The sequence below is a fragment of the Halteromyces radiatus genome, assembly GCF_025201355.1.
Source record: "Halteromyces radiatus strain CBS 162.75 chromosome Unknown BX664scaffold_4, whole genome shotgun sequence".
Classification (NCBI taxonomy): domain Eukaryota; kingdom Fungi; phylum Mucoromycota; class Mucoromycetes; order Mucorales; family Cunninghamellaceae; genus Halteromyces; species Halteromyces radiatus.
This window is the reverse complement of record NW_026251690.1, coordinates 3,447,967-3,470,635: the sequence shown is the minus strand read 5'-3', so window position 1 is coordinate 3,470,635 and position 22,669 is coordinate 3,447,967. Positions and strand designations below refer to the sequence as shown.

The following is a 22,669-nucleotide window of genomic DNA, read 5'->3' as shown; positions in this document are numbered from 1 at the left end:
GCCCAATTTAAATAAGATATATACATCTTGTAATACTTTTTCACACAAGGTCCAATTTCTATACAAAGGATATGCCAATGCGCGTCGATAGCATGCCGTCATCACATCTTTCAAGGTGGAAAATTGCTAGAATAATGAACATACAAAAAAAAAAAAAAGATGCATGAAGAGTTAAAAAAAAAAAGTAGACAGACAGAGAGACATGTCTTTTTTTTTTTTTTTTTATCAACCACTTACCTCCAGTGAAGCCAAGGTTGAACTCAGTTTTCCAATACACCATACAGATTCCACATTGTTTTCCCCTTCAGACACACGATGATTATAAGAATAAGCAAAAAGAAGATCCACTAAACCAAGATAGGTCGTTTTTTCATTAGATAAAAGATCTACACACAAAAAAAAAAGTTAAATGGACGCATTTATAATTTCTTCTTCTTTCTTACATTCTTTGTTTGGCAAATCCCGCATCATAGTTTGATCCTTTTCCGATAATTTCACTAAAGATTCTTGACTATTAACAATGGACAATGATCCCATATCAATATCACCAATATTTGCTTCAGTGCTAATTTCTTGTATAAGAGGTGCTACCAAAAAAAAAAAAAAAAAAATAAGATTGATTATGATATAATCATCTAATTTACCTTTGTTTTGCCCAACAGATTCTTTCGCTAGCTTTTGTATCCGTTTCAGTTCCTTTGCCCAAATTGTCTTGTATTGAAGAACATGTTGCATTTCGTCCTGATTGATATAGTCCATTGCATAATGATCTTCATCAAATTTATTATTTTCTTGTTCTAAACGATCATTACGCCTTGATTCCATATTTGATTTTTCTGGTTCACGTACTGCATTGATTTCGTTGGCCGTTTCGTTGACATGTGTAAAGTATCCATTGTACTGATTATTGAACCCATAAGCTGTGTGGATCGAAAGATCATCTTGAGGTAATGCTTGTGGTAATTCCCAATTAAAGTCGACAGCTAATGACACAAAAAAAAAAAAAAAAACATCAATTTCTATTCTATCCACTTTCTTTTTTTTTTTTGGTTACCATCCTGTAATTCAGCAGTAGGGGCCGTATCATTCATATTATCTTCCATGGTATCATCATTGTTTGTTTGACTAGAGATCACCTCGATCAAAGGTTTCTTGGGACCATCACGAGAAGTTTCGCCCTTTCGAGCAAGAAGTTTAGTTAACAAGTCAAGATCAGGAAAAACTTCGCCTTTGGTTTCCTTGGACACACGAACAGTAAACTGACCAGACGACGGATCGTATGAAGCTTTTGAGTCGTCATCTTCTACAATGGATCCAGGCAAATACAGTCTTTATAACCAAAAAAAAAAAAAAAAAAAAAAAAAAAAAAAAATGAGTCGCACTTTACAAAGAAAACTTGATTTATTTTACCGTAAAAAGTAAGGTCGTAAGAAAAACCGAAATTCATTGCCTTGAACATGAAGATCGACATCCTGAGCCTGTCGAAATGAAAAAAAAAAAAAAAAAAAAAAAGGTAAAATGAATTTATGATCCCTTTGGTTTATTTTAACTACTTACTCTGACATATGGTGTGTTGATGATAATAGTAATACTATCGGTGTCTTGATTTACTTTAAAAGTGGGTGTGATCATGATTTGTTAAAAAGAGAAAGAGAAAAGACATAATTTTTTTTTTTTTGTATACCTTCCAATAGGAACCCAACTCCGCCTATGGATGCTTTTTGACAGTTTATAAAAAAAATCTCCATTTACAACACTGTTAACATCAATATGAGCCACTATCACTCTTTGCCATTCATTATACTTCTAAAAAGTAGCCTCATCATATATAATGACACTTTGTTAGTTAGGTTGCTCCTTAGTGAGAAATTCGATCCATAACATTTTTTTTTATGTAACAGCACTGTAGATATTTACCTTTTGGTACTTTTGTCAGAAATCATGATCATCACACCACGTTTGAACAACAAAAAGTCGATGGATGATAACTGATTCTTCTTCGTTTTTTTTTATTATTTCATAATGTAGAATAAGATCATAAAAGGGGATGAATAATGTAAAATGATGGTAAAATATGTATAAAGGAAAAAATAAAAATAAAAAAAAACTAATAAATGCTTGATGATGATTCCACGGGTTGGTTTCAAAGAGTATATGTGTTTTTTTTAATAGCTTTGAATATAAGAAGGAATTACGTATTATGAATATGTATTTGTCTAGCCTAAAAAAAAAAAAAAAAAAAAAAAAAGATGTGTCAATACAAGTATCATTTGCAGAGTTTACTACACTTACAAATTAAACTTTGAGGGCTAACTTTCTTTTTGATTATTTGTCCACATCGTAGATATATTTGCTGAAGCGCTATAAAAACAGAAATCATTAGTGAATATCCACTTTTCTTTTTTTTTTTTTTGTGCTACATACCCTACGTAAAACCTTCATCATGCTGTATTTTTGTGCACTGATGAAACTATCCAATGTCACCCGGATCGCCATATCTACATCATCCGATCGTACATATTCTCGTAGATGCATTTTCGCGTTTGCTTCAGCTAATCGAATCATGGATTCCAAATGACGCACTGTAATAGCAATACTTCCACTAGCCAATGATTCCCGACGTAATTCAGAGTATAGACGTGATAATTTATCTTCGTCGACTTGTTGTAATTGAGGATGAACCATTTCACGAGCGTACATGATATATTTGCGAAGGAGATCTTGAGGAATGATCTATTTGAAAAATAATAATAATAAAAAAAAATATTAGAGTTCAAATGATTCATTATAAAACTTCCTATCTATTTTAGTGACATACATCTGGATCATCAGCAGTTGGTTGAGCAAATTCATCATCTTCTTCTTCAGGTTGAGGATGACTTCGCACATGACTGGCAATGACATTCGTAGCTAATACGTAATCTTGTTCAGGTTTCACAATATCTTTTACCACACATAGTACATCAAAACGAGAGAGAATAGGTTCGGTCAATTCGACATTTTGTGAAAAAGGAATAGATCCATTGTAACGACCACGGATTGGATTGGCTGCAGCGACAATAGAGCAACGAGCTTGAAGAGTAGTAATGATACCAGCTTTTGAAATAGAGATAGATTGCTGTTCCATAGCTTCGTGAATAGATGTTCTAATGACAAAAGGCAAAAAAAAAAAAAATATAAAGAATTAATTTGATTCATCTTAAGTTCAATCAACTCTATCTATACTGCTTTTTTTTTTAATACCTATCAGCGTCATTCATCTTGTCGAATTCATCAATTAAACAGACACCACGATCAGCAAGTACAAGAGCACCACCTTCCAGAGTCCATTCACGAGTGACAGGATCCTTATGAACAGAGGCAGTCAAACCAACAGCACTTGCACCTTGACCAGTAGTGAAGACTGCACGATGGGCAGTTTTTTCAACATATTTCAGGAATTGAGATTTAGCAGTACCAGGATCACCAAGCATCAATATATTGATATCACCACGAATGGAGTGTTTGCCTTGTACATTCTTTGACACACCACCAAATAAGGAAAGAGCAATTGCACGCTTAATATCATCATGACCATAGATGGAAGGAGCCATACTTTTGATAATCTATAAAATAAAATAAAAAGAGTCAGTCTGATGATTTCTCCATTCTGATTCACTATTCTTTATATATCTATATATTATATTTATTTTTTACCTTTTTCCCAATAAGTTTATCCTTACCCATAGTTGTAATAATTTTCTTATCATCATCTGTTAACCGATAAGCAGAGAACATATCTTCCTTTTTATTGATATAATTGGCTTCAATGATAGTTGCAAAAACAGGGAATCCATTCTTCGTACTTAAAGAAGCATCAAAATTATTTCTATAAATACCAGTGATTTCCTACAAATACGTGAAAGGGATATTTAGTATATTCTAATAATGGTTATCCTCCATTCTATTTTTTTTTTTTAACATACGATTTCTTCACCAGGCTTAGCTTTATCAATCAAATCCCAAAGACAAATAACTTCACGGTGACGGGGTAAACGACCAGGAGGAACAGTACCAGGGCATTCTTGAATAGTCAGTTTTTGATAATTTCGATAGACAGTCTAAAAAAGCAAATAAGAACATATGTCAATAATTTGAAATGATCATCATTTTTCTTTACCTCTTCCATGTTGACATTGAATGGACCTTTGCTTTGACAACTTGGACAAGTATTAATTTTGATTTCATTGTGAATATCTTGATAAAATGGACCCAAAAGTTGATTACATTTACCACAGTTATATTTAACCCATTTCAATTGAGGAAACACACCAGTACGACGAGTAACTACACCTGAAACACGGATCATACAATTGAGTTGGTTTTGTCGAAGTTCACGGAGAGTACTGGTAGTTGGTAGATCAGTGATTCGTACATGGATATCCCGGTGGATACGTTCATATTCAGGGTATTGCATCAATGTTACTTCAAGAGCCACTTCATCCAAAATTTTGAGCATTGCAACTGGGGAATTGGCAAGGAAATAAGAGATCACGGCTTTGCTTAAAGTTAAATGTTCATAATTCACTTCAAATGATTCACCATTGCCTAATAAAAAGAAAATGACAATATTAAAGATAATTATATTAGAACAAATACATTATTTATTCACTTTTTTTTTATATTTAACTTACGTTCACCCATATCACGAATTCTTTCACCATAAACAGAGATACCATGTTCATCCACATAAGTTTGTAAAAAATCCTTAAATTCACGTTTAACAGCACGTCTAGGAGCTTCTTGATTGATCCAAGCACCAATGGTTGTACTTTTTACATTTGCTAGATCTTCAATAGTCAATTCGGCCTATAAATAAAAAAAAAAAAGAATAAAAGAAATCGTCAATATCTTCATGATATTGTAAATCCCCCCTTTTTTTTTTCTTCCTAATTTCGACTGTGTGTTACCATGCCAGATCCATCTTCTGCAAGGTCTTGAGTATCATATAAATGACGTCGTCTTCGTCCCATAGGCACATTAAATTCAGGTTCGTCATCGTCTAAACCATCTAAAAGAGCACCAGCCATTCTACCTTCACGACGTTGTAGAACAGCATCACGGCGACCTAATTTAGCATCGACTGCACGACGAGAGGCAATATCCAAAGCATCGTATTCTTCATTATCCACACCAACGTCTTCATATTCGTCTTGTTCAGGATTGACAGCGTAATCTCTATGGTATAAAATTTCGTAAGTCAAAAAAAAAAAAAAATGCTTGAGTGTATTTCTTTACCTTTCCATATCTGATCCAAAAAGGTCTTCACCATCGTCGTTCTCTTCTTCTAATTCTTCAGCATCGTTTCGGAAATCAGCTTCAGAAAAGAAAGGTGCTGGTGATGAAGGTGGAAAAGATGAAGGTCCAGGTGAATCGACATGACCCAAATCAGAAGGTCGATTGATACTATCTCTTCTTCGTTTACGATCGGGATTGGACTAAAGAAGAAGAAGAAAGAAAGAAAGAAAGAATGGTTAGAGTGATAGAAGAGTATAAATTTGATTAAAGTTATCTATGAACTTGAACTATCTTATTATTCAATTTACCATAATAGATATTGTTCAAATAAACTATTTTTTTTTGTAGAATAGAAAAAAAAAAAAAAAAAGGAAAGAAAGAAAGAGGAACGCGAAATTAAAAGGAACGAAAAAACACAAAAATACCAAAAACCGTGACTGGACAGTCGCCCTGATTTTGGACTACATTTTAAGTACCGCATAATCTTTTTATTCTTCTATCTTTTGATCAATCCAATCCTTTAACTTTAAAAATAACATAGGATACTGATTTAAACACTCATATAAAGCTGATTCCCAATGATCATCAGTGATATGAGAAGGGGATACAAAGAGCCAATGTACAAAAAGTCGATAATCATCCGATTTCATGACAGTCTTACATTCATTCAACAGTGGTTCAAAATCCGTCATCCAGGTCTTACTCTTTCTAATCCGAGGATCGAAAAAGTAACCATGATCATCATATAAATATCTGAAAGAGGAAGCACCTGAAGTTGCAGTGGAAGTGGATGATCCTCTATCATATCGTTGTTCCTTTAATTGCGCTAATAATGGAGGACGAGCTGATAACAAGGTTGGTGTCGATAGGGGTGTAGTTGATATAGGCATTGGACTTTTAGGACTACTTTGATGATCACTTTCATCTGTTGTAGAACTAGTTGATGTAGGAAAATGATCCACAAGGGCTTGAAAGTTTTCCCAGATAGGAGTGGAGAGTTTGGAGAGTAAATTTTCTATGCGTAATAACCAATCATGATCATTGATGTCATGTCGAGGAGCAAAAAGAGTGGATTTGAATCTAGTAAAAGTATGATCATCCACTTGTTGTTGTACCTGAGTGATAAATCCAGGATTTCTTTGTATCACCTGAACTATTTCTTCTTCCCGTACAACAAATGGTACCAACATGGAATCTGGTAATTCATAACCTGTAACTTCAATACCTGGAGAAAGTAAAACAGCTTCATTTTTATCATCGATGGCTTCATTTATATCTTGTCCTCTTCCAAGTAGAAGGATGGATGATTCATCCACTATAGGAGGCAATGATTCTTTCTTTGTCAATGACATACGATTCATCTTTTTTTTTTTTTAATAATTCTTGAGGTATAAATGTAGGATGAATAAAAAAAAAAAAAAAAAAAAAAAGAGAAAAGAACAAGAGGAACAATAATGGAAAGTAGATGATGAAAAAGAAATAGGAAAAAGTGACTGTCATGTTACCAATGTATATGGACTGTACGAGTGGTATGACCTTTTGATGGCTAGTGATTTGATGATGATTTCTCTCTCCCATGCTTTTTTTTTTTTTTAGAAAGTCAAGAGAAAGATCAGCAGGAAAGAGTCTTTTTTTTTTCTATTCATTCAACTCCCGATAATCCCTCAAAATTAATCTTTTTTTTTATTTTTTTTTTTTTATTCTTATTTCTCTCTCTTTCTCTGCAATCATACGACTCGTTACAAATACTTGTACTTTTATATTGTCAACAATAGGAAAAAAAAAAAACACGAAAATTATAGCATGCATTCAATGTTAGGAACGCCTTTTTGGAAAAAGTTATACAACAAACGATTGAAAAACCAACCTACGGACCGCAGTACTGGTTCTAGCTCTTCTAGTGCCAAGTCAGTACACTTTTCTGATTCCTGTAGTTCTATATACTATACATATAGTAGTGGTGATTATGATCGAGGTTCCAATGATTTTGGCGAAGTGGATATTGGACAACAATTACGGAGGAATGAAGAATATATTACAGACGACATTAATTCTATCAACTTGAAGAACGACAATGACGATGACCTTGTAACAGATTTATCTTGGGAGGAACAAGTACGAAGGAATACCAAAGTTAATATGAAGAGAGGATACCATAGTATAGCTGTATTGGTTCAATATCGATCGAACTTTTGAATATTATTTATCTATTTTTTTTTTATCTATTTTTTACTATTTAGTTATTGTTTATGTTTTTTTTTATTTTCTTTTTTGTATATATAGTTGTATCTTAATTATCAATCATTGTTCAAATATTGTTTTATAATAAATAAAAAAAAAGTGATTTTATTTTTTTGTTTTATGCACTTTTGTATTCCAGGCACTTTAAATAAAATGAATGATCATGATCGGATTTGAAAAGAATCGTATGGTAGATTCATGTGGTTTGGCTTATAGTTGACTACTAATATGGTAAAAGTCAACGAGGGATGTTATCGCGGACTGTGATTGTTCTTCGGATGTAGAAAGGGTTTTTCATGCTATTCATGATTTAAATAGAATTATGAAAATGAACAAACACTAAATGGTTATCATTCGTTTATTCTGATGATAAAACTTAAAATAAAAGAACGGATGAATTACAAAAATGGTTATTTTGAAAGATGAAAAGAAAAACAAAACTTCTATTTGAAAGAATATACACCAGTTCAGATCTGTGCGACCATCTTGTCTTATTGTAATAAAAATAACTACAGACCCTGGATTCCCTCTTCTTTTTCTTTCTTTTTTTATTTTTTTATTTATTCATTATGGCTCAATTGAAGGTAATAATTTCTTTTTTAATTTTATACCATTATAATAATCATTATTATTTAGAATACGAAAACAAAACTCGATTCATTAGGTTATACACATCATTGTAGATTAAATAAAGAAAAACAAATATCTTCTTTATTTCTTTCTACAAATGACAATTTATTAGACCCATCAGAAATTTTACTTTCCAATTCAAAATCACCACTGGTAATAATAATAATAATAATAATAATAATAATAATAATAATAATAATAATCATATATTCAACTATTTATTACACTTTCTTTAGTGTCAAAATGTTGATATTGTTATTCCAGAGAAAAAAAGAACTGCTGGTAAAAAAAAAAAAAAAAAAAAAAAAAAAAAAAAAAAAAGAAAGAAAAAGAAAAAGAAATAGAAAAAAAAATCTTTGACATTTTTCTTTTATGTAATAGATCGTCTTTATCAGTTACAACAATTTCTTACCATTATCGGAAACCCAATTAAACCTCAAGATGATCAAGCTAACATTTCCCCTCCTTCTTCTCCATTTTATCATTCGGTATTATTATTATTATTTATTTCCTTCTTTTTTTTATAAAATAATTCTTATTTTTTCGTATTAGTTTATATTTGACGATGAATTACGCAATTATCGTATACAAGAATTCATTGAAACAGAAATCTCTTATGTTGAAACTATACGCGCTGCTTTGAAATACGTTGTACGACCTTTAACGGAAACCAACAAGACCATTCTTAATACTTATAAATGTTCAAAGATTTTCCTCAACTTATCCAATATTTATAAAGTCAATCAAGACTTTTTAAATGAATTACAACAACTCTCCTCTGGTAAAACTTTTGGTGATATATGCTCAACCCATGTAAAGTATAAAACTTCAAATATATCAAAAGAATATAATTATTTATTAAACCAATTTTTTTTTTATTTTTTTTTTTTTAGATGACTCACTTCTCTTGTTACCGAAAGTATCTTCTTGAACAACATGAAGCACAAAACTTGCACACAAAGGAAATGAAGTCTAATCCATTGTATCGACGGTTTGTCACTCAAGCCAAGGAACAAGCTGTATTCAAACGAAGACGATTTCAAGATATTCTTTTGGAACCTGTTCAACGTATTAGTAGATATGCAATGATGTTTAAAGGTAAAATTTATTATATATATATATATATAATACTTATCATAATTTTTATCTAGATATATTACAACTGACACCTCAAGATCACCCTGATTTTATTGGATTGAAGGATGCCAGCATGAAAGTACAAGAAATAGCAATAATGGATGATGATACTCCCACCAAGGTAGCCACTATGTTTTTGAATCTTTATCAAGCTGTCAAAGATTGTCCTGTAAGTGGGGAAAACTTCCATGAAAACAAAAAGTTCAATGTCTCATTAAAAAAAAATATTTGATTTTGTAGTGTTCTTTGATCAATCCTAATCGATCTTTAATTACTTTTGTTGATGCTATTGAAATTCAACGTGATACCAATAAACCGGCAAGAACAGTAACTCTCTTCTTATTTACTGACAAAATCATGATAGCGACTCGACCACCAAATCAACGTACCTCTGAAGAATTAGATAATTGGAAAGATGACCCACGAACTCCTTGTGGTGTTCCTGATATGAAAAAGAATACAAATAGAAATAGTATCCATGGTGTTGTATCTTTGACAAATAGTTCAACTTCTTCTCCTTCTTCTGGATCCTCTGGTTCGAAAAAAGAATCAAACATGAAATTCAAAGGATGGATTGATTTGGAACATGTTGAAATATTTAATGGAAACCAAGGTAAATATATATATATAATCTGACCAGAATGCAAACTTCTTTTTTTTTTTTTCTCTCTCTCTATCATACTATTATTAGATTTACAAGACTCATTTCTACTACATACCATCACACCTATTCAACCAAAATCTGAACGACGGGATTCACTATCATCCATTACTTTTGAAAAATATTTTAGGAAATGTCCTAGGCTATTCAGTATTATTCAACATCCCAACGAAACAACAACAACAGTTCAAGGATTTAGAGAAGCATTTGAGAAAGCAAAAGCACTGGCAAAGCAATATTGTAAGTCAAGACCTACTAGAAGAGGAGCCTACATTTTTTCTCATTCATCTATCTCTATCATATATTTCGTAGCCGAAAATGATCAAGTTTATCAAAGACAATGGGATGGTATCAATGTGTACAGTAACATTTACAATGTAGACGATTATAGGATGGCCAAAACAAGAGTAAGTTTGTCGAAAAGACAAAAAAAAAAATAGTTGAAATGATTTGTTGAAATGATTTGCTCATTTCGTTTTGATTCTCTTTTATATTTAGAACAATATGACTATATTATATATGGAAGATTCGGATGATTTGGAATTACAAACATTATTTGGCAATCTAACATCTTTACCATGGGTGATTGCTGTTGTTCAATCTGATATACGTGGTTTTCGATTTCATATCTGTAGTCGTACATCCTTACCTGTTACCGGGGATATCAGTTCTTCTGGCAATACAACATCTACTACACCATCATCATCACAAACTAGTTCAACATTATACCCAGATCAAACTATTGATTTTGAACGTGTCTTTTGGAACAATATTCTACTTTGCGAACGTAGACTACGACTGGCTCCTGTCTTTTCCAACATACATGACAAAGTCCTTCGTAATGAAATTCAACGAAAATCAAAGTCAAGATCTGTACCACGACCTCCTAGTCTGACTACTATCAGTAAATTATTTAATCATGGGATTGCATTACCACTTTCTCCAACGTCTCCACGGTAAGAGAAGAAAAAGAAAAAAAAAATTTTTTTGGCAAGGACACTCACTCTTCTTTATAGGGCCTCCTCTTCTTTCCAAGTAACACCAATATCATCCAAATCAATGCCGATGAAGTCACAACATGATCGCACACCATTATCGTCCATTTCAACAACATCAACGTCGAAACAAACTTCAACACTTTCCAACTCTTCATGGAATGATTCTGCTATCAGTTCACATTCAGTTTCTTCATCATCATCCATTACAACATCATCATTGTCAACGAAACCACCAGTGCTACGTCGTTTCGCCAGCAAATCATCCAATGCTTTATACTCAACTCGCAAACGATATGATTCCTCTACAAATGCCAACATGAATGATCAAACATATCATCATCAATGTTCTTCTTCATCAGTACATAACAAGGCTTCATCATTGAATATATCAGAAAATTCGACAAAATCATCTATACCAACACCATCACCATCTCCACCAATATCAACAACCGATATGACCAAACGGAACGAAAGAACGCGAAGCTATTCATTTTCAACATTATCATCATCACTACAACGATCATCCAATCATGAAGTACCCATACGACCAGTTACCTGTAGTGCCATTGGTAAATTATAAACCTTTTTTTTTGGATGACGTTTATTCATATATTTTTGTTATTTTATAGATAGTCATAGACGACACAAAGAAAGTATGGTATATTCTTCAAAGGTTGACAAGGTGAGAATGATTTGTTTATTTATTTTTTTTTTATTTTTTTTTCTTTTTTACTTTATTGCCTCTCAAAATGGATGGTGTGTTACTCAAAGATTAATCATCGTCATCATTACGTTATAATGATAGAACCTCGGTGCTGTTCCGTCTGACAAAAACGTATCAACAACAACGATAACACAATCTTCCAATTCATCTATGATACAGGATTTAGGTATTGGTGAACAACGACGACTCTCTACATCTAGTCACTGCAGATCGGATACGTTATCATCATTTAAAAGTACAAGTACAAAAAACTCTAGTGTAGCAAGTCTAGAGACGATGGATGAATATGATGATACTCAAGTAAGATCATGAAAAAAAGAGGAGGGACGAAAAAAAAAAAATAGAAATGATAAACTAACCTTAACCATAATAGGAAATACAACGACAGCTATCCATGTCTCAACATTATCTTCAACAACAACAACAACAACATGAACAAGTCTTAGAAGTAGTAGCAGGAGCCATTGAAAATATGGGGATGGATATTCATGAAAAATGGCAAAAGATGACGGTGGATTATCAATCACTTTTATCTTCTTCGGCATTGTTAGATCAAAAAAGCAATAATAAGGTAAGACTAAAAATACTGTTTTTGGGAGGATATTGATGCAGTGTCTTCCAACTTAACTTTTTTTATTTAAGGGGACTTGGCAAAATGCATATGCAATGATGATCAACGAAACTTTCAGCATGTTTACAGTAAGTATTGACCCTTTTTTTTTTTTGTTTTAATTTTTTTTTTTTTTTTTTTTGATTAGGATCTAACTACTGAATTGGAACAAATTGCGGCCATTGTTAACACTCATCGGAATAGATAGATGGGTTAGTCAAATATAGTTTAGTATATTAAAATGAAAAAAATAATAAAAAACCATTGTCTCAGTCATATAATAATGATTTGCTATGTTTCACTTTTTATCTTTTTTAGCAAAAGAAAAAGAAATGAAAAAAGAAATTAAAAAGCGCATTTTGGTGAACGGGAGTCATTTAAAAAAATAGAAAAAAAAAATACAAACAAATCCACCTGGCGATTTGCCAAATTAAGCTAAGAAAAGGGAAAGGTGCAGTATCAGTCATCCCTAGTAGTTTTTTTATTTTATTTTATTTTATTTTCTTTTTTTTTTTTTTTTTGAAATAGATATTATTTTATTACTCTCAGCATGTGAGATTAAATCCAGTCTTTTATAGGCGAATCAAAAAAACAATAAAAAAAAGTGATTCTAAAAGTGAGGATCACTAAAAGTGTTCCGAACCTGAGGGTACAATAGATGGTTAAGTCCGCCATGCATGCCTTTGAAACAGCGGTATTGGATTCTTGGATTTTTTTTTTTTTTTTCCTTTTCTTTCCTCTCTTTCCTTTTTCTTTTTTTTTTTTTTTTCTTTTCATTTATCCTTACTTTTTTATATACTTATTCTTTCTTCTTTTTCTTTCTTACGCGATCTTTTTCTTTTTCTGACAATCAGTATCTTTTTAACTTACACTTATTTGGTTAATTGATCTTAATGTCAGATACTCGTCAAGATCAATTAGGGTAAGAGAGAATTGATTTATTGAAAACTTACAAAAAAAATATATATATTAATATTTATTCTTTTATATATAAATAAATAAATAAATAGTGCGGATAGTTCCGTCAGTACTTTTACTTCAGCTTTATGGTTTAATGCTGCTCTAGGTATTGGGTTTTTTGGTGCTTTTCTTATTTTAAGAAAATCACGACCTCAAACTTATGCACCAAGAACATATGCTACTCCTATTGAGTAAGTTTTGAATTATTTTTTTTTTTTTTGACATTTTTTGATACGATTTTTTTTTTATTTTTTTTTATAGAAAACGACCTCCTCCATTATCAGATGGAACAATATCATGGATATGGGAAATCTTTCAGATACCGGATGACACTTTGATTCGTACAATGGGTCTTGATCGTTATATGATTCTTAGATTTTTACGTATGGGTATGGTGGTGTTTATTAGTTTCTCTCTTTTGGCTATTCCTATTTTGTTTCCTATTAATATCATCAATCAATTGGATTCCCCTGGTCTCAATAAACTTACTATTGGTAACATTCGTGATTCTCATCGTTTATGGGCTCATCTTGTTTTATCCGTGGTATTCACAGGTAAAAAAAAAAAAAAAAAAAAAAAAAAAAAAAAAAAAAAAAAAAAAAAAAAAAAATTGAAACCTCATTTTTTTTTTTTCTTTAGCTGGTATCATTTATTATACATTCCGTGAAACCCGCCGGTATCTTGTTTTACGACGCGCTTACTTGATGAGTGATGAATATAGGAATTCTGTTATGGCTCGTACTTTATATGTTCCTTCTATTCCTGAAGATATTAATACTGTGGAAAATTTGAAACGACTCTTCAGTAAATTCCCTGGTGGAGTACGACATGTTTGGCTCAATCGGTAAAGAAAAGAAAAAAAGGAAACTAGGAAAAAAAAAATTAATTTTTTTTTTTTTTTTTTTTTTTGGTGTTCAGTGATCTCAAGGATTTACCTGATCAAGTGGATGAACGTCTAAAAAATGTGTGTAACTTGGAAACTGCTATTACCAAAGTAATCTTAGCGTCGTACAAACACAATAACAAGGATCAATCTGGTGATGAAGAAGAAAATACTGGAGGTTACACCATCCCCAAGAAATTACGTCCTACACATCGTGTCAAGCCTGGATTTATGCCTTTTGGTCTTCCTCTTGTTGGTCGCAAAGTAGATTCTATTGATTATTACAACAAAGAAATCGCTCGTCTCAATGAAGAAATTCAAGCAAAACAACGTGATATTCCCAATCGCAAACAACGTAATTCTGCCTTTATCGAATTCCATTATCAATCTGCTGCTCAAATGGCTGCTCAAACTTTGATCCATCATACTGAACTTCAAATGTCTCCTCGTTATGTTCAAATTGCTCCTTCTGATATTATTTGGGATAATATGAACATCAAATCTTTTGAACGTTTAATTCGTCGAATGATCAGTATCTCTGTCACTACTGCTATTGTGATCTTTTGGGCTATTCCTGGTAAGAAATTACAAAAAAAAAAAAAAAAAAAAAAAAAAGATGAGTGATTCTAATGTTACTTCCTTCTTATGTTATATAGTTGTATTCGTCCAGTCTATCTCAAGTTTACAATCTCTCAGTAAAATTTTACCTTTTTTGAGTGCTGTGAATAATTTGGGTCCTACTGTGGTTGGTATTATTCAAGGTATTCTTCCAGCTGTGGCTTTGGCTATTTTAATCGCTTTGGTGCCTGTTATCTTTGCTTTCTTATCAAAACTTGAAGGTATTCCCCAAAAATCATTTGTTGATTTATCTGTTCTCCACAAATACTTCTTCTTTCAGGTATGTAATAATAATAAATTTTAAACTAAATGGATCACTAATCACACTCTTCTTTCTCTTTAACCTAGTTTGTCGACGTGGTATTGGTGTCAACTATTGCTGGTGGTATCTTACAAACTTTGCCTCAACTTCTTCAAAATCCAACAACGATCATCAATATTTTGGCTGAAAATCTTCCAAAGGCATCCACTTTCTTTATTACCTTTGTCATGCTTCAATCGACCAACGCCACAGGTCAAGCGATTTTACAATTGGTGCCTTACATCTTATCCTTTGTTATGCCGATCTTTTCCACAACACCTCGTGACATTTACAAACAAAAGACAACATTACCTGGTATCAGTATCGGTACGTTGATTCCTTCGCATAGTGTGATCTTTGTATTGGGCATTGAATATTCAACCATCGCACCTTTGATTCTCCCATTTGTGATCCTATTCTTCTGTTTGAATTACTTCGTCTATCTCTATCAATTCTTGTATGTTTACGAGTTGGAATATGAAACTGGAGGACGAGCTTTCCCAAGGGCTATTCGACATGTTTACATTGGTATGTACACTTGGCAATTGACAATGATTGGACTTTTTGCTGTACGTGGAAATGAAGCACTTGGACAATTAGTGATTATGATTGTGGTGTTGGTGGTGACAGCCTTTGCTCTTGGTCTTTATGACAAATCATTCAAACCTTTATTCAAGTATTTACCTATGGATAGCTTCCAAGACAAGGAAACTGACATCAAATTGGATGATGGTGACTTATTGAAGGACAATCATTTACAAAAAGATCAAAACAAAGCCAAGGTACACCATGTAGAAGATGAAGATCGTCGTGTTTTGACTTCACCAGATTCGACATCGTCTGATTATAGTAATAATGGTGGAGGTGGTATGACAACGGCTACGGATATGTCAACTCAACAAGTGCGACAACGAAACGAACAGCAAAAAAATGAAACCCCAGATGATGCAGATACTGAAGCCTTACATCATCGCCTTCTTTTGAAATTGGAATCCGAAGTCACCAAGGACACCGACGACGATGATGCAAAGAATCCAGTGGTGGCTACAGCTGTCAAACAACTCTACGCAACCGAAGCATACATGCATCCCGCCAGCTATAATACCCAGCCACCTGTCTGGCTTCCTCAAGATGAACTTGGTATCACGGATGCAGAAATGGCCGAGCTGAAATCTCTTGGTGTGTATTCTCTCAACTCTTATGCAACGGCGTTCCGTAACAAAGAAAAGAAGGGCAAGGTGGATATTGATGAACAAACTTTGATTGTGGAACAACGCGGTATTCCAGGCTCTCTTCCTGCTCCTGGCACCCATCTGTCTCGTTACCAAAACTATATTCGTACCTTTGTCGACAATGTGAACTTCTTTGCTTCTATTGGTGGAAATGCCAACTTTTTAGGAAATGCTTTTGGTGGATGAGTCTTATAATAGTTTCTTCTTTTTATTTTTATTCTTTTTATTTCTTTGTTTACATCTCTGATTACATATTGTATAGTTTTTCTCTAATACTATTTATACTCTTTAATAATAATAATAAAAAAAAATAACAATATATATATATACATACGATCTATTATTTTTTTTCTTTCTTTATATTTCCATGCATGCATGAAATCGGGGAGGATGACCTCTTCGTGTCACAACGCTCTTTTTTTTACTGTGATACCATTCTTATACAAACCAAAAACAAAAAGAGACAATCGTTTTACCATACATCATCAATAGCAATATGCTTTTGCCAAAATAAAAAAAAAAAAAAAAAAAAAAAAAAAAAAAGAGAGAGAGTAAAATCTTTATTATTGAACTATCATTCTAACCAACTATAAAAAAAAAAGGGGGGGAAGAAAAAAAAAGTGAGGCATGGTATGTTGAAAGACTAAAATAATAATAATAATAATAAAAAGACAATAAAATAGAATTGATTGTCAAAATGATGGTTTATATGTGTTTTTTTTAAAAAAAAAAATATAACAAAGACTAAATAGAAATCAAGACGGAAAAAAAGAAAACACAAAGAGATAATAAAGTAAAAAAAAAGAAAGAGGCATAAAATAGATAGATAGATAGATATAATATATATATATTGTATATAAAGAGAATGAGATGGATGAAGACTAAAGATAATAATAATAATAATAATAATAATAATTGAAGACAAAAGAGGGGAAATCCAAATGCGTATCAAAGAAATATATCTAATCAATTTCCATCAGGTCCTGTTGTGTGGATTGTAACGATTCTGAGGTATCTACTTCGACTTCGGTGGAAGATCCAGAGGCCAAACTTTGAGCTGATCGAGAATGACGACGACGACGATGATAAAATAATAATGGTTGTTGTGTTACAAGACGATCAGACATTCCATCACCATGTGTATGTGTTCGCTGTTGTTGTTGTTGTTGTTGTTGTTGTTGTTGTTGACGATCTTGTTGCGACAGTTGTTGTGGATGAGGTGATTGTTCATTGGTAAAAGGAGATCGTCGATAAATTTGTTGAGTTTGTGAACGTCGTGGTTGATCTTCTTCTTCCAATCCTAATCCAGTGCCTCTACTATTTTCATCCGACGTCGACATATCTTGTTGGTCTTGTTGAGGTGGTACTATATCTATATCGAAATCTTGACGTTGTGTTGTTGCTTGTTGTTGCTGATCAATGGGTCGAGTTTCGTCAATATTGATGGGAATATGGGTAGTTGTTGTTGCAGCTTCATCTAGAGAACCTATTTGTTCAGTATCAGTTAAAGGATTTGTAGGAGGAGGAGGTGCTGCTGCCACTACTGCTGCTGCAGCTGCTGCTGTTGTTGTTGAAATTGTATTTGTTGGATGACTTGAATGAGTTCGTTCTACACACCACCAACGATGACCGTCACCCCAAGCTTTTGATTGACATGTTTTTGAACAATATTTGGCCTTTCGACTAAAATCATCATCATGACATTTTTTTTTTTAAAAAAAAAAAAAAAGAGTGAGTAAAAAAGAAAGAAAAATATATATAACTTTTTTTTTTTTTTTGTTTACCATCGACGACATTTAGCGAATTCACGTGGGTATCGTTCCCATTTCCCACAATCCATAGAAGCACACTGACGAATACCACCTTGTGATTCATCTTTTCGACAAGCATTTCGCATAATGACACCAGCCCAGTAAGCAATAGTTTGAGGAAGTAAACGATGAGTAAATTTTTCCACCACGGAGAAGACATTATGCCGATGATTGTTGTGAAAAGTATGTCGGATATGAGGGTATTTCGAAAGATAAGCCAACAACTGTAAGGATAACAAAATATCATCTTCTCGATGAAGAACAACATCAGAAGCAAGACTGTTGAGAAGTGGAATAGAGGATAAATTAGCATTCTTGTTTCTTGATTTGGTTTTGACGGTATGGGATAAGAAGGTACGTCGTTTCGGAATGGCGAAAGGAATAGTTGATCCAGAAGATATAGATGATGACAAGATGGGCAATGATGGTGAATTTGTTGGGAAAGTCAAAGACATTGTAGGTGTTGTTGTAGTAGTAGTAGTAATAGAGACTGGGTTTTCATTGCCTGTTGTAGTTGTATTGTTGGCTAAGGGAGGTGGGTAAATGCTGAATAATTGCCTAGAAGGAGTCACTGGAGTTGATCGTGATTGAGGAGGTAAAGGCATTGTGGGTAAAGACACAGCAGTGTTGGTAGTTGTTGTAGTATTGTTGTTATTTCCACTGAACACCACATGGTGAGCAGATTTTGTACGTTCTTGTTCTTTTTCCAATTTAGCTTGTTCCATTGCTCGTAAGAAATTTTCCAATATGGCTAAAACAACATGGACAGCACCAACTTCCACCACACGAGTACGAATGGCTTCAGTTCCCCGTACACCAATATTAACTACACACTGAAAAGCTAAAGACCATTTCCATAAAGAATGCTTATCAGTATTATGACTAGTTGCAAGTATCTTGACTAATCGTTCTAGACCACCATCAGAAGCAAGTATTTCACGAATTCGAGGTGAAGTAGATGTCATATAAGCAAGATGAGTAAGAGAGTTAACCAAAGGTAGTGTAGCTGTACAATCCAAGGCCCGTCGATCGTATAACGTAGATGAGATAACAATTGCAGCTTTATTTTGAGCTGGAGAGCTGAAATTGGGCTCACGCATATTGATGATAAAAGATGATATGAGATGAAAGAAACAATTAAGGTAAAAAAAAGAAAGGTGTATATAATAATAAAAATAAAAAAAGAAGGAGGGAAAGAAACTAAAGAAAGAAAAAAAAAAAAAAAGAAAGAAAGAAAAAAAGAAAGAAAAACTGTGTCAATGAGAAAAAAAAAAAAAAAAAAACAAAAAAAAAAAAAAGGTGAAAAAATTGCGTCGCTCTTGATGATAATTCGTCAGCGGATTTCAATTCACTATTGCTGAGCTGAAATTGCCGCTTAAAATTGTTACAGTGAGGGTCGTTTCACATTAAAAAGGCATTTCAATGCGTACTTTTCTCCTTTTTTCTTCTTTAACTAAATAATGTATTCACCTTGACAACGGGGTATCATCAAATAAATAAATAAAAAAATTACAAAAAATATTCAAGGTAATAACAATAAAGTGTAATTCAATGAAAAAATAAATACTAAACCTCATTCTGTCTCATAGCAACGACCTTGGTAACCTTCCCCAAATATTATGATTTTATATGATCACATTCAAAAACGTCAACTTAGAAACGGTAGAAAAGATAAACGAATTTCCTTGTTGAATGCTCGTTCTGTTTATACGGATTTAGTACCAAATCATATCATCTACAAAGTGCATATTCCCCTTGACATTCATATTCTACGATTCACTTTTGATGGAAAGGTAAGACATGTTTATGAACTAAAGCAAATTTTTAATTTTATTTATTTATTATTAGTATCTCATTTGTTTATCCAAAAGTTCCAACAAGATTATCTTGTATTATACCAAAACTTGTGTCTATCCTTGGTCAGCAACAAATAATCCCTTGTCTCCTGCAGAAGAACAATTCTGTTTCTCTCATTTCTTTCGTCTCAAATATGAACAAACTGTCCAAGTTCCCACAGGTCACATTTTATGCAAAGACTTTTGCTTGGTGATAAATTCAAATTATGTAGGTTATCCAATGACAAAATAGGAGTATACAGAAAGCTAATGTACCTTTTTTTTTTTTTTTTGTATTCATCTTATATAATCAAGTTGGTATTGGCTTCAACCAAAGTACTGTATGCAACAGCCAATGGAAATCCAGTATATCCAAGCACCCTTGAATCCTTCAATGTCCTTATTGACTATGTATTTTACAGCATTGATATTGAGTCTGGTCAGGTAACAGAAAAAAAAAAAAAGATGATTGACATCTTATATGACAACGATATAATAACGATATGATTTTTCCCCTCCTTTAGGTAGTTAGCCAGTATAAGATGCCTTTTGATTTCCTACATATCAACCATCATGCATGTGTTAGTGTATATGGTCAAGTTTTATCTATTTTGTCGTTGAAGTATCAAACCATCAAATTGATTTTACTTGACGTATGTATTATCTCATTATGCTTTAGATCAAGGATGATAACTAACTTCTTTTTTGTTTAATGTCAGGTACACGGCAATTTCCATGAACTAAGGTCCATTGGTAGATTCTTAAATCCTGATGATGAACTTGTTATCCATCGACACCAACAGCAAAATCAAGCATATATGTTACAAAAATGGAAAAACCTGAAAAAGCAAGCACTACCAAAAGGAGCAATAGAAACAAACGATATGGATGAAGCATCATTACATTCTCCTTCATCACATTTAGAAGACGATGTTCAAGGACTTGACTCTTTTATCACTGCGGCTAGAATGGACATGACAATCAATTCAATGATGGGTGGAGAGCAACTCGATGACGATACGGATCCTTGGCAAGTTTTAATCGACTTTGGCATTGACGTACAAGTAAGTATTTTTTTTTCTTTTTTTGGTCATGACGATCCCATTGTATTTTATCTATAGGAATGTCCTTTGTATGGATCTTTTCAACAAGCCTTTTTATCCAAGCTCCACCGGTTCTGTATGTCAGAGTCTGATGGCGGTATAGCTTCTCGTCAATTTTTCCGAAATTATAATGTATATACAAGGATGAAATTCTGGCGGTTGCAATTCTTGGATGAACAACATATTTTAATCAAATTGGCCCCTGATACTGCTACACTCACTCCAGTAAGTTGAACTATAATACCAGAGAAGGTATGAATCTAACATTCATTTTTTTTTATTATTTTATTATTATTCCTTAGAAACCTGATGGTACAGTTGTTTGTTCAAGTCCATTCATGTTGTTTGTCATATTCAATATTGAGACCAACCAAATAGATGATTTATTTGATCAATCAAGTGAAAAAGTATTGGAACTATTCAAGGATTATGCAGATACGATTCAAGGCCGATCTCCCGAAGGAACTGTTTGGTTTGGATCCAATTGTAGAAATCATCCAGAAGCTGAAGCCATGTTAATGAAACAAGTACATTCATGGTCATCATCAAATCAAGGAAGGTAATGAGAAAAAAAAAAAGTAAGAGATCTTTCATTGATATTCTTTTTTTTTTTTTTTTTTTTTTATCTCTGTAGTCGAAAGGAAGCCATCAAAAAACTATCTATGGAATTACCTATCCCTTGTCAATCCTATATGGACTCTCCTTACTTTGATTTGTCTTTATTTGCTTATGATGAAAATTTGATTTCTCCAACAGATAGGTATGTATTGATCAAAAAAAGTAAATTTTTTTTCTCATTCTACTGTGTTTATAGGAAACTCAAATTTGCAAATCAAATAGTCAAGTTTTATTCAAGCTATCATCATCAATGTATGTTCAAAATCAATCCAAATCCACCTCCTAGCGATTTCGAATCATCAGAAAATCTTAGTCGGTAAGATGACGAATAACGAAAAAAAAAAAAAAAAAAAAAAACCTTCTTTCGATTGATATATCTTTTTTTTTTTTTCATCTAGTCGATTGTCGATCATGATTCCTCATCCATCTTACCCTCTTATCATCACCAAGCAATACTCCAGTAATAATTCCCCAGTCATCAATTTCCATGTGTACAAATCACCTGATACCATTTAGATAGGATCCCCTCTATAGTTAGTATTATGTACATTGATATCCCCTTTCATTCAAATAAAAAGACCTCTTTATTTATCATTACCCTTTGTTCTTTGTATGAAATCATCACTAAATCAATGAAAAGAAAATGGATCTTTATAGGAGTTTTCAGATCTAATCAAGGTCACATATCATTTCGTAGCAAATAAACAGATTATTATCATTATTATTTTTTTTTTTTTTTTAAAAAAAAAAAAAAAAAAAAAACCTCTGCATCCAGTATTATTGTACACTTTATTCAATAAAAAATGACGGAATTCAAAGAATAAGATGGCGCAAAAATAGGAAATAAAATATCGTAAGGATAGAAAATAAATGACAGAAGATAAAAAAGAGAATTGTCGCATAATCAAATAGAGAATATAAGAAAATAGATATCATGAAAAAAAAAGAGCAATCAAAAAAAAAAAAAAATAAAAAGAAATCCACCAATTGAGTTCACCAAGTTAACATATAAAAAAAAAAAAAATAAAAA

General features: G+C 32.6%; 7 protein-coding genes across 7 annotated transcripts; 3 read left to right on the top strand and 4 right to left on the bottom strand.

The window, feature by feature from the left end:
- Positions 1 to 225: 225 nt before the first annotated feature.
- BX664DRAFT_263995 (SHQ1 protein-domain-containing protein) lies at positions 226 to 1,632 on the bottom strand (the record flags this gene model as incomplete). Its single annotated transcript, XM_051540796.1, has 6 exons — positions 226 to 386; positions 444 to 497; positions 645 to 983; positions 1,055 to 1,329; positions 1,411 to 1,478; positions 1,558 to 1,632. The coding sequence occupies 6 exons, from the start codon at positions 1,630 to 1,632 to the stop codon at positions 226 to 228; spliced, it is 972 nt and encodes a 323-aa protein (XP_051400853.1).
- Positions 1,633 to 1,926: 294 nt separating this feature from the next.
- BX664DRAFT_298143 (MCM2/3/5 family-domain-containing protein) lies at positions 1,927 to 5,637 on the bottom strand. The gene is made up of 12 exons (XM_051542264.1): positions 5,586 to 5,637; positions 5,278 to 5,477; positions 4,950 to 5,217; positions 4,674 to 4,848; positions 4,160 to 4,587; positions 3,966 to 4,100; positions 3,697 to 3,888; positions 3,244 to 3,605; positions 2,819 to 3,146; positions 2,425 to 2,733; positions 2,293 to 2,361; positions 1,927 to 2,221 (listed from the first exon to the last, which is right to left on the bottom strand). Exons 1-11 carry the CDS (start codon positions 5,586 to 5,588, stop codon positions 2,326 to 2,328), a joined length of 2,436 nt encoding a protein of 811 aa, XP_051400852.1. The 5' UTR covers positions 5,589 to 5,637; the 3' UTR covers positions 1,927 to 2,221; positions 2,293 to 2,325.
- A 69-nt stretch (positions 5,638 to 5,706) lies between these two features.
- On the bottom strand, positions 5,707 to 6,672 carry BX664DRAFT_334478 (uncharacterized protein). The gene has a single exon (XM_051545711.1). It carries the CDS (start codon positions 6,636 to 6,638, stop codon positions 5,766 to 5,768), a length of 873 nt encoding a protein of 290 aa, XP_051400851.1. The 5' UTR covers positions 6,639 to 6,672; the 3' UTR covers positions 5,707 to 5,765.
- A 1,415-nt stretch (positions 6,673 to 8,087) lies between these two features.
- On the top strand, positions 8,088 to 12,667 carry BX664DRAFT_359485 (uncharacterized protein; the record flags this gene model as incomplete). Its single annotated transcript, XM_051548091.1, has 17 exons — positions 8,088 to 8,102; positions 8,155 to 8,301; positions 8,385 to 8,430; positions 8,530 to 8,636; positions 8,701 to 8,961; positions 9,042 to 9,246; positions 9,300 to 9,454; positions 9,526 to 9,898; positions 9,977 to 10,186; positions 10,259 to 10,353; positions 10,445 to 10,902; positions 10,963 to 11,513; positions 11,574 to 11,626; positions 11,750 to 11,968; positions 12,042 to 12,239; positions 12,311 to 12,367; positions 12,427 to 12,667. The coding sequence occupies 17 exons, from the start codon at positions 8,088 to 8,090 to the stop codon at positions 12,484 to 12,486; spliced, it is 3,210 nt and encodes a 1,069-aa protein (XP_051400850.1). The 3' UTR covers positions 12,487 to 12,667.
- A 935-nt stretch (positions 12,668 to 13,602) lies between these two features.
- Positions 13,603 to 16,458, top strand: BX664DRAFT_365743 (uncharacterized protein; the record flags this gene model as incomplete). Its single annotated transcript, XM_051548492.1, has 6 exons — positions 13,603 to 13,792; positions 13,878 to 14,082; positions 14,157 to 14,698; positions 14,778 to 15,019; positions 15,088 to 15,772; positions 15,806 to 16,458. 6 exons carry the CDS (start codon positions 13,603 to 13,605, stop codon positions 16,456 to 16,458), a joined length of 2,517 nt encoding a protein of 838 aa, XP_051400849.1.
- A 776-nt stretch (positions 16,459 to 17,234) lies between these two features.
- On the bottom strand, positions 17,235 to 19,183 carry BX664DRAFT_298137 (uncharacterized protein; the record flags this gene model as incomplete). The annotated part of the gene is made up of 4 exons (XM_051542263.1): positions 17,235 to 17,423; positions 17,640 to 17,955; positions 18,057 to 18,588; positions 18,775 to 19,183. 4 exons carry the CDS (start codon positions 19,181 to 19,183, stop codon positions 17,235 to 17,237), a joined length of 1,446 nt encoding a protein of 481 aa, XP_051400848.1.
- A 325-nt stretch (positions 19,184 to 19,508) lies between these two features.
- BX664DRAFT_146845 (De-etiolated protein 1 Det1-domain-containing protein) lies at positions 19,509 to 22,239 on the top strand. Its single transcript, XM_051539881.1, has 11 exons — positions 19,509 to 19,610; positions 19,673 to 19,876; positions 19,932 to 20,147; positions 20,234 to 20,362; positions 20,443 to 20,571; positions 20,638 to 20,982; positions 21,085 to 21,246; positions 21,324 to 21,580; positions 21,656 to 21,781; positions 21,836 to 21,955; positions 22,038 to 22,239. Exons 2-11 carry the CDS (start codon positions 19,703 to 19,705, stop codon positions 22,153 to 22,155), a joined length of 1,776 nt encoding a protein of 591 aa, XP_051400847.1. The 5' UTR covers positions 19,509 to 19,610; positions 19,673 to 19,702; the 3' UTR covers positions 22,156 to 22,239.
- The last annotated feature ends 430 nt before the right edge of the window (positions 22,240 to 22,669 follow it).

Excerpts from the sequence above, each read along its gene's own strand:
- BX664DRAFT_298143 (XM_051542264.1), bottom strand. Across the intron at positions 4,101-4,159 it reads TCAATGTCAACATGGAAGAG|ACTGTCTATCGAAATTATCA; the intron begins GTAAAGAAAAAT and ends TTGCTTTTTTAG. Across the intron at positions 3,606-3,696 it reads ATAAACTTATTGGGAAAAAG|ATTATCAAAAGTATGGCTCC; the intron begins GTAAAAAATAAA and ends TTTATTTTATAG.
- BX664DRAFT_146845 (XM_051539881.1), top strand. The coding sequence starts at position 19,703 with ATGATTTTATATGATCACATTCAAAAACGTCAACTTAGAAACGGTAGA. Across the intron at positions 21,581-21,655 it reads TCATCATCAAATCAAGGAAG|TCGAAAGGAAGCCATCAAAA; the intron begins GTAATGAGAAAA and ends TTATCTCTGTAG. Across the intron at positions 21,782-21,835 it reads TTGATTTCTCCAACAGATAG|GAAACTCAAATTTGCAAATC; the intron begins GTATGTATTGAT and ends CTGTGTTTATAG.
- BX664DRAFT_334478 (XM_051545711.1), bottom strand. The coding sequence starts at position 6,638 with ATGAATCGTATGTCATTGACAAAGAAAGAATCATTGCCTCCTATAGTG.